At 41.6% G+C, this 9,990-nt stretch overlaps 1 protein-coding gene across 5 annotated transcripts in view; it reads right to left on the bottom strand.

Moving 5' to 3' along the window:
- Positions 1 to 1,280: 1,280 nt before the first annotated feature.
- The window catches only part of Nqo2 (N-ribosyldihydronicotinamide:quinone dehydrogenase 2), a 20,087-nt gene continuing 11,377 nt past the window's right edge, over positions 1,281 to 9,990 (bottom strand). For all 5 annotated transcript variants that reach the window (XM_090356382.1, XM_090356383.1, XM_090356381.1 and 2 more), the window contains 4 exons: positions 7,320 to 7,450; positions 6,097 to 6,210; positions 4,598 to 4,699; positions 1,281 to 1,476 (listed from right to left, as the gene is read on the bottom strand). In XM_090356382.1, coding sequence (XP_090212508.1) covers positions 1,300 to 1,476; positions 4,598 to 4,699; positions 6,097 to 6,210; positions 7,320 to 7,450 — 524 coding nt within the window. In that variant the 3' untranslated portion in view covers positions 1,281 to 1,299. The remainder of the gene's footprint in view (positions 1,477 to 4,597; positions 4,700 to 6,096; positions 6,211 to 7,319; positions 7,451 to 9,990) is intronic.

Raw genomic sequence — 9,990 nt, 5'->3', positions numbered from 1 at the left:
ATGCTCACCTTGCTGCCATTTTCTGGAGCCTGTTTTCCATCTTGAGCCCCGTGTCAGCTTCTCTCTCCTCTGGGGACACGGCATCAGCTGAGCTATCAGAATTCCCCTTGAACTCCTGCCACTTTCTTATATTGAGCAATACAGTTCCTTCCTCTTTGCTACTAACTTCTGTCCAAAGAGGCCTTTGTGCTAAGAAAAATGGATTTTAGGGATGCAGCCATTTCTTTTCCCAGATCGTGCCTCAAGTTTATTAGTCAAAACAGCAGAGGACATCAGATGGTAACCCAGGGAGTCAGACCAGTCTACCTATCCTCACACTGGCAGGCAAAGGTCTTTATTGTGGGCCCTTCACAGCAGAGGGGGGGAGGGGGGAGATGGGGACGGGGAGGGCCCAACTAGGCACCTTTGGGAGCTAGAACTGCAGCCTTGATTTGCACCTTGGCTTGGTTTTTGGCCAGGTGAGCCTGGCCAATATATAGGTACCAACACACTTGCAAAGCTTGGGGTGGGTGATAAGGGAAAGTCTTTGGAACTTGCAGGTAGTGTGCTCTGGGATCTTGCAGTTATTAACTGCTATGGACTTCACAGGGTCCTTGATGGCCTTGAGCTGTGGGCACTCAAGGCCTTGGCATTATTTGCCTACATCTTCTTAAACCTCTTGTGTTTCTCAGCAGAACACATGTTCCTCAAATTTGGGGGCTACCCACTTAAGAGATTCATGTCTTTGTGGTCAAGTTTCTTGATGTCATTCCTGGGCTATTTGGCATAGGGTGGTAGCATTGAGCTGAAGAGCTCAGGGACAGCATCCAGGCCGAGGATTCAAGTCCCATGAGCCACAAAAAAAACCCAAAATAAAAACAAAACAAAAAACCTATACAATGAAAATATGCTTGGGAGTTTTTTAAAATTTTATATTTCATTGTCAGTGTAATGTATAGAGGGGTTACAGTTACATTCGTCAGGTAGTGGATACATTACTTCATTTTTCTCCCCCTACCCCCTCCCAAGAAGGGCCCAGAAAAAAAGCATAAAGATGTGTTGGAATGAAAATCTGAAGACTGCTTTGAAAAAGTTTCCACATGGCTCCATTAGATAATCGGTAAACAAAAAGTGGTATAGCTCTGGAAAATCGTATAGCAAGCAGATTATTGAGATATCTGACTTGGCTATATAAAAGACACTCATTCATGGGCATTATTATCTCTATTTGATTTGCTCTTTTGGATATGGCACCATGTTGTGCTTAAATGTCTGAGTATCTTGGCGTGCTACTCACACAATGTGCGCAGGTGCAAAGTGTTAGTCCCCAAAGTACCAAGGAGGAGTACAGTTGATGGGCTCTTCCTTCCAAATGCCTTTGAGCCGCTGGGCCCATGATTCCACCATTGATTTTCTTTCTTCTTGTGATGAAAACTCAGGTGCAAAACTGATCTGAGGGGCAAGGACTTTAAATCCACAGAAATGGAGTATGCCATGCTACAGAAAAGGAAGAATTGATCAGAAACTATATATTTTATGGGCTACTCAATTATATGATCAGGAGATGGGAACTAGTATGAAGCAAACCTTCAAAAAAATTATAAACCAAAAGAAAGAGGGCAAGGAAAAACTATAAACCAACGTTTCTGCTACAAGATAACTGAAAACTTCTCTGTAACTACAGAATTGGGGCTTCACTATCCAGGGAAGGAAACTGGAAGGTATGCTGAAATGTACAGATGAGATTTATCTGTAGTCTTTGCTACTAATTCCAATGTTAAACATTACAGTTTTGACTGGCCAGAAAATAAGGGCACATTCTGTGACCACATACTGTGGACCATTCTAGAATGAGGTTATCCTAGTTATAGGATACTGTGGAAGATTGCTGGTATTTTCTAAATGAAAAAAATATTAGAAGCAAGCATTTGTGATAGTGTTTATAAAAAGAGAATAGACATAATATATGAGCTATAAGAAAATCATTTAAAAATGATCATTTCAGCTGGGTGCTGGTGGTTCCAGCCTTATAATCCTAACTACTCAAGGAACTGAGATCTGAGGATTGTGGTTCAGAGAAGGAAATTTTGTGGCTCAAATGGCAGAATGCTAGCTTTGAGAAACATAAAGCTCAGGAACAATATCCAGGCTCTGAGTTCAAGCTCCAGGACCAACACCACACAGACACACTTATACACACACACATGCACAAAGTGATTATTTCTGGAAGAGAGATTAAGGTAACATCTTCAATTTTCATATATATACAAAATATATATCTATGAAACATGAAATATATCTATTTGAATAATATTTGAATATATATGAACATATATATTTTTTTGGTAGCAGTCCTGGGGCTTAGATTCAGGATGTAGGTACTGCTCCTGAGCTTTTTTTTGACCAAATCTAGTGCTTTACTTCTTGAACCACAGCTCTACTTCCAGCTTTTTGGTCATTAATTAGAGGTAAGAGTCTTACACTTTCCTCACTGGACTGGTTTTAAGCCACAATTCTCAGATCTCAGCCTGCTGAGTAGATAGCATTATAGGCATAAGCCACTGACACATGGCTTCTAACAAATATTTTTTGTGGACTAAAAGGTAATTTTCTTGTTTGTACTGGTCCTGCGACTTGGACTCAGGACCAGAGCCCTGACCCTGAGCTTTTCTCATGGTTAGCATTCTGCCAATTGAGCCACAGTGCTACTTCTGGCTATTTTAGTGGCTAATTAGAGATAATAGTTTCAGACTTTCTTGCTTTGGGTAGATCTGAACCATGATCCTCAGATCTCAGTCTCCTGAGTAGTTAGGATTATGGGCATGAGCCACCACCATGTGGCTGGAAGGTTAAAACAAAGGAAAGCAGGAATGCAGGCTTGGTTGGCTATGACATGTACAAGAGTAGTTGGCCTATACAGAAGCTCACAGTTGATAATTATTTCCTTCAACAAAGCATCAGTAACTGGAAACACAGTCCAAAAAGGACTATTTTCCCCCAGAAATACTACACTTGGTCTTCTGCATTACCATCTTTAAAACCATAACCCCGGTCTTGGCCTACTCCATTAGGCAGAATGCCACATGCTACTTTTGCATTACTTGTTCTCATATGACATGGCTGTACTACTGGAAATTAGCTTTACAAAGCCAATTATAGTTGGTAGAAGAAATCAGTAAATAGTTTCAAAATTAATATTCTTTTCACACAGACTAAGAACCTTCACAAGTAAAAAAGAACTTTCAGAAGACAGAAAATGATAAAAAAAAAACCCTCCTTAAACAATAAAGACCGAATGAACTAAAAAATACACGTGTATTATCTAAAGAAAATTATCACTGGTGGCATACACCTGTAATCCTCGTAACTCAGGAACTTGATTTGAGGGTTCACATACTGCTAAAGGACAGCAGACAGGCCCTGAATTTAAGCCCCAGCAAAAAGGCAGGAAGGAAAGGAAAGAAGGAAGGAAAAGACCTTCAAGTTTTGAAGACAACAGAGCTAAGTTCACTAACATAAGGAGCTGATAAGTACAACAATGCCAATACCCCCACAGAAACATGTAACCTAAATTTAAAGAAAGGTAATTCCTAGTATGTGTGGTGGGATGGAATTCAACACGAACATTCCATGGAGGCACACTGACCCCCTACAATGTCTACACTTTTTGAAGCAAGCTATAAACTCTTAAATATGTGTGCTCCTCCACCAGGCATCCCTTATTTCCTGGAAGGGCAGCTTGTTGATACCCCATTGAAATTTATGGGTCTACTTCAAGTCCATGCCCTGGACCCTGCTTCTTACAACCCTGCCTTCGGCTCTGCCCCAGCTAGCTTGAACTCCCTCTATCCACTGCCTTCCCAGGGCAGATGGGCACTCCTCAGCTCCTCTGGGTGTTCACCCTGGTGATCAGGAGGTAAGAAGTGGGAGGGCCTAAGCAGGGCAGGTGGTTCACGCCTGTAATCCTAACTACTCAGGAGGCTGAGATCTGAGGATCACAGTTCAAAGTCAGCCCAGGTACTAAAGAACATGAGACTCTTATCTTCAATAACCACAAGAAAATAGGAAGTGAGGCTGTGGCCTAGGGGCTAGCCTTGAGCTGCAGAGCTCAGGGACAGTACCCAGGCCAGAGTTCAAGCCCCATGTCCCACAATAAATTAAAAAAAGAAAGGGGGGGCCTATGGCAGATAGGATAGGAGAAAAGCTTAGGATATCCTGGGCATGAAGCACAAAGCCAGCATGAAACCATTCAGAATATAGGGCTTAGGTGCCTCTTGGCCAGGCTTCACGGAGCACTGTATGTGTGTGCACAGCTCTGCACTTTCTACTAGGCCTTACCCTTACACATATATACCATGTAGAGGAACTGCAGGGCCATTTCCTTCCCCATAAGGCAGGCTGCAGGCTAGCCAGATGTGGCTTAGTTTTGGACCAAATGGTACCAACCACTATAATTATGTTTTCTCATTAGCCAGCCTTCCTAGTACTAGCAAAGAAAAGAATCAAGAGATGAAGCATCAACCTTCCCTGATGCAAATAGAGAAGGGGGTGGAAGGGAGTAGGTTTAGCAAGTCTCACTTTACATGGGAAGTTGGGGAGAGGGGAGGGGTTGTAGTACCTGGAGTGGCCACAGGAAGTGCCGAAAATCTCCATGGACCCCAGCTTTCGTGCACATCTCCGCTGTACTTCCAGTGGTAAAGGAAAGGAGGGCTAGTTTATCCTGCAGAGATGAGATCAAATGTGTTTGAATGGATGCTAGAGATGATCGTAGTGCTGTTAGGATACAAGCACAAATGTTTCTTATGCACAGGAGGAAATCTGAGGTCACCTGTAACCTTCCCACAGGTGACAACTGCATCCCACAAGGAGGCAAGCATGGACGAACCCTTTATGTAGGTGGGAAATATATTTTGATATTAAAAAATTTTATTCTGGACCTCTTTCAGATCTGATTCAAATTACAGTTGTTCAAGCAATACAATGCAAAGGGAAACTGCAACAACAAAAAATGTTCCTAGAAAGGATAAGTCGTTGGGGACAAATCATTGTGATGTGGAACCAAATACATTGTAAGTGTAATTAACATGGTCCAAGACAGCATAGAACATTTTCATCAGCCTTCCTTACACAATAATTATGAAAACTGAACAATAAGTTCTTTAACATGCACAGAAAAAAACTGTTGTGGGCTGGTTTACACTTTTACAACAGTTTTAAAGTTAACCGGATAACTAAAATGATGCAGACATTTTAATGCAGTGCTACAGGTAGGCTACAGAATTAGACCCAAAGGATTTGGAAAAAAAATCAAAATGAAAACATTATAGCTACAATGTCAAAGTTAGGAAAGAAGAAAATTACTTCTGTATTCAAAAATTACAGAGCTACAAAATGCGGTCTGTGTTTTTGTCTGTAATGATATGGATAAGTACATCAGACTAGATATATAACATGCAGAACATTTTCTTGAATTGATCCAGAAATTCCAAAGAAGCAGCTCACTAGAAAAGAAAAACATGCCCTAGTTTATTCACCCTGCTTCAACACTAAGAGATGCTACCAATGCCTCAGAACCACTGATAGAAGACACCAAATTTCTAAATCAGTGTATTAAAAAGTGAATACTTCTTTTTCTCTCTTCTACACTTAACTAGAATCATGTTAAAAATTGATATTAAATGTGTCAGTGGGAAATTCTTTTAGCAAGTGCACCACCAGGACCCATGCATTCCTCTCAGCAACCTAGGTGCTTTGTTGTTTTGTTGATTCACAGGTGGGTGTGCAGAGCTCAGTCAGTAAACTCATGTAAGACAAGGCTGGTCAGGGCTGACACCATGTTTCCAATTTTAAGTTGGCTACATTAGAGTCCCATTCCATCTCCCCGAACATCCAGTCCCATCCCTCCTTTGCTATGTGTGTGGTTAGGATGGCTGTGTTTGTCTACTAGATAAAAATGTTCCAAGAGTTCAGAAACAATGCTTTTTCTAAACATCTATAGACAGCACAGAGTGCTATATACATTGGCAAGTGCTCAATCAATATTTACTCAAACTAGAACTATAACTTGGTGGTTGAGCCCACTCAGTCTCTAGCAATCCTTATTCCCAGGGCACATACCTTGAGGAAACCGGAATCATAGAATCCTGGGATGTCGAAGGCAAATCCCTGGCACAGCACCCTGTCCATCCAGCCCTTCAGGATAGCAGGCACACTGAACCAGTACAGCGGGAACTGTACAGAGGGGACAGCAAGCACAAACAAATGTGGCTTGTCTCAGGCTTTGTGTTTTAATCTTTTTGATTAAGAGTGGATCCCATTGTCCTTTAAAGTGGCCACTGGGTAGGTAGGGCATAGTGTGGGTGGCATGGAGAGGAGTTGACAGTGGTCTGGGTTGCTGTTCACACAGTAAGAACCCCTGACTGGCCCCCAGACAAGCAGAAATGAGGTGAAAAGTGGACGGGGGTTTGGAGGCAGTGATCCTTAGGATACAGCCAGTTAAGGGGACATGAAATGTGTGGAAGAGAACTGGCCCTGTCCTTGCCTGGGTGAATTGTTAACAATTGGGACCTATCAGATATCTTTCTTGGAAATTCTGACTTAGGGGACTAGGGAGCAACAAAAGTTTAGAGCCAAAGTACAGGGAGAGAAATGTCCCAGCTGTGGGTCCAAGGTCCCTGGATCTGGTCCCTGGTCCAGGGATGCAAATGACCAGAATCTGTGTGACAAACTCCATTTCTTTCTAGTTTGACTTGGATTTTTGCCAACTCAGTGATTCCCCAGAAGCACATGTTTACTTAATGCCAGGCTTCCAGGTCCTTCTGCAATTATATCCCAGCCAGTAGCTCTTATGAGGGGTGGTGGTAAGTCCCTCTCACAGGCTGGTCTACAGAATCTGCACTTTCTGCAGTGACTTCACGGTCTCAGGACAATGACATAGAAGGTAGTGGGATGTGTATGCATGAGTATAGCAACTACAAACAAAAGGCTCAACTTGCCTTTAGCCTGCATTATCTCAATAAGCACTTGGGCAGAGAAATATGGTTCACAAGTGGCTAGCATGCCTGGGTGGGAACTGAAGGAGAATGAAAACAACAAGAGTTGCATTGGCTCAGGTGCTTCTTGGACCTCTGCTCGGTGGAAAATCCTTCATTCCTAGGGGTTTTGAGGCATAATGGCTATAAGGATCTGTTTAGGTAAGTGTTCTAACTAGTGTTGTTGCGAGTAAGTGTTCACATGTACTAACAAGAAGAAAAAAAAACCACCTGATACCACTTCTAGGAGTGCAGAGCACAATATGAAGACTTTGTAAGGTGAATCTAATTTATTAGAGGAAAACAAACCTGAAATATCACCAGATCAGCTTCTTGCACCTTTTTCTGCTCCTCTGAGATATCACTGGTCAGCGAGTTCTTCTTGAAGGCTTCGTAAGCTTCTGCCCCATAGATGAAGAGCTCAGGATTAGAGAGGGCACCTGGAGAGGGAAGAAGACAGATGCTTCACTTGCAGGTGAGCATCCACAGCCACTCCCATCCCCCTACCCCTAGCCACTGGCCGGGGGTGCCAGGAATCTTCATAGTAAGTCAGAGACATCTGTTGCAACCTGACCAAGAGTCCAGTCCTGGGACCAGTCTAGAAAGAGAAAACATGCCCAAAGAGCAAATGATGGAGTGCTTGATGGGTCCCAGCTGCTGTTTCCATGTGTCACTCCTCTTGTCTTTATGGTGACCTATGACATCATCATAATTCCTGGTCTATCACAGAGGAAACAGACCCATGAGAAACTAGAGGACTTGCTCAATGCTAAAGTGGCAGAGGTGGACATGGAGGTGGGATGGCCTGAGGACCAGGTGTTGTCTACTACACAGTGCCATTGCAGACAGGCACCTGTAAACTCAAGGCTGCTTTGAAAAGGAACCCCATGGGAAGTGGGCTAGCAGGATCTTCAACACATTCAGAAGAAAATATCCAAGGATTCCTTTGCATGTTTTAACCTAGGTGTATCTGAATATGCTTTCCAGGGATCTCAAGAGGTAAACTACTGCCACAAGCATCATGTGCCTCAGGACAGTGACCCGTAGGGTTTGGGCTGCCATAATATGTACAGCCTAAACCTACCTAATATTTTAAAATAATTTTGCCTTTAATTTGTGTTTTCATCTGAAACCTCTGCCCTTATCCCAGTATTCTTTATTTTTCTAGTCATTGCACTATTGTTGACTAAGGGAAAGGAGTGATTAGGTCTTGCATACTGAGCAAGTGCCTTACAATGTGGATGTAGTAAACTACAGTCCCAACCCAGGTTGCTTTATTTAAAAAGAAGAGAGGCAGGGATTAGAGACATGACTCAGTTGGTGGGTTTTGGCTAACTTGGTGAACAAAGCATCAGGTACCAAGTTAGTGTCCTGGTCTCCCAACAAATGAGAAGATGGAGAAGAAGAAAAGGAGGAAAAGCAGAAGAAAAGGGAGGAAGAGGAGGCAAATGAAGAGAAAGAGAAGATGCAGTAAAGAGGAGGAAGAAGGGAGAGGAGGAGAAGGAAGAAGGAAAGGAAAGAGGAGGAGCTGGAGGAGAAAGGCAAAAAAAAAAGAATGAGCACTAAAACTATCGTGGAGATCTAGTCACCATCACTATAAACAGAAAGAAAATAGGGGGGTTAAGTCTTAGAGAAAAGAAGGTAAAATTGTTATTTGCAGATAACTTGTCTGCAGGTTTGGAAAGCCCCAGAGAATCAGCTGCAAACAGTAAGAAAGTTAGTGGTGGCTAGACAGATCACACACACACACTCATCCACTTCACAGAAGCAACTGGCAATAAGAATAAAGGGAATGCCAGCAATGTTTGCGCATGAGCTCATTTCCCCTATCACCTACCCTTACTAAGTTTTTGATAACTGCAAGTCAAGCATGTGAAAAATGGCCTTCCAATATAGTTCTAGTTTTCCTTGCTTCCATTGTATCTTATTTTTTTGTAGCAGTACTGGGGCTTAAACTCAGGACTTGGGCACTGTCCCTTAGCTTTTTTTACTCACAGCTGATCTCTACCACTTGAATTACAGCTCTACTTCCAGCTTTGGAGATAAGTGACTTAGGGGCTTTCATGCTTGGCCTGGCTTTGAACTGTGAACCTCGTATCTCTGGCTCCTGAGTAGCTAGGATTATGTGGAAAACTAGCATTTGTCTAATATCCTAATATTTTACATTCAATTTATATTAAGTACTTTCTACAATATTAATATATTTTACAATATTAAATAGCTTCTTTCCTATGAGTTATCAGTTCATATCCCTTGTACATTTTCCTCTTAGGTTGTCTTATTACTGAGCTCTTTATATATTAAGCATTAGCCTATTATATTGGGATATGAATTGCAAATAGCTTTTTATCAACGTTTAAAATTTATTTTGACTTTATCATGGTTTCTTTTTCCCTGAAGGATTTTATTTCCTTTTTTGTTATTTAGTTGATTAAAAAAATCATTCTTTTCTTGGCTTTGATGTCTGGATTTTATGTAATATGAACTCTAAGATTATTTGTAAAACTTTTGTAGTTTATCCTAGCATTTAACAAGTTCTGCATTTTAAACTTAAATGTTTTATCTGTTGTGAATTTATTTTTTTATATATTGTAATAGAAGGGTTACATTATATTTGCCAGATAGAAGGTGCATTAATTCACATACATTGATACCCTTTCTCATGTCTTGGTCCCCATTTCCCTCCCTCCCATTCCTCATCTTGTTTTCCCCCCTTCCCTATCCAATTTCAAATAACCAAATACAAATATATCCAATATATCAGATAACAAAGTGAGATACTGTAACAATATGAGATGAGATGAGAGATAACATAGTACATTAAGGACAATCGCTCATTATATGGCTTTTGTTTCTATACCCTAGAGGTCCTTTCATTTAGCGTCCTACTATATGGCCTTATGTATCTAGGTTTTGCTCTATTGCAAATCTCTGCTAGGAAAGCCCAAGGTTTCTACTGATTATGACAAATGAGGGAAAC

Source organism: Megascapheus bottae, chromosome 22, assembly GCF_031878675.1.
Source record: "Megascapheus bottae isolate mThoBot1 chromosome 22, mThoBot2.hap1, whole genome shotgun sequence".
NCBI classification, from domain to species: Eukaryota; Metazoa; Chordata; class Mammalia; order Rodentia; family Geomyidae; genus Megascapheus; species Megascapheus bottae.
The sequence above is the reverse complement of the archived record's forward strand: the minus strand, read 5'-3'. Positions and strand labels throughout refer to the sequence as shown.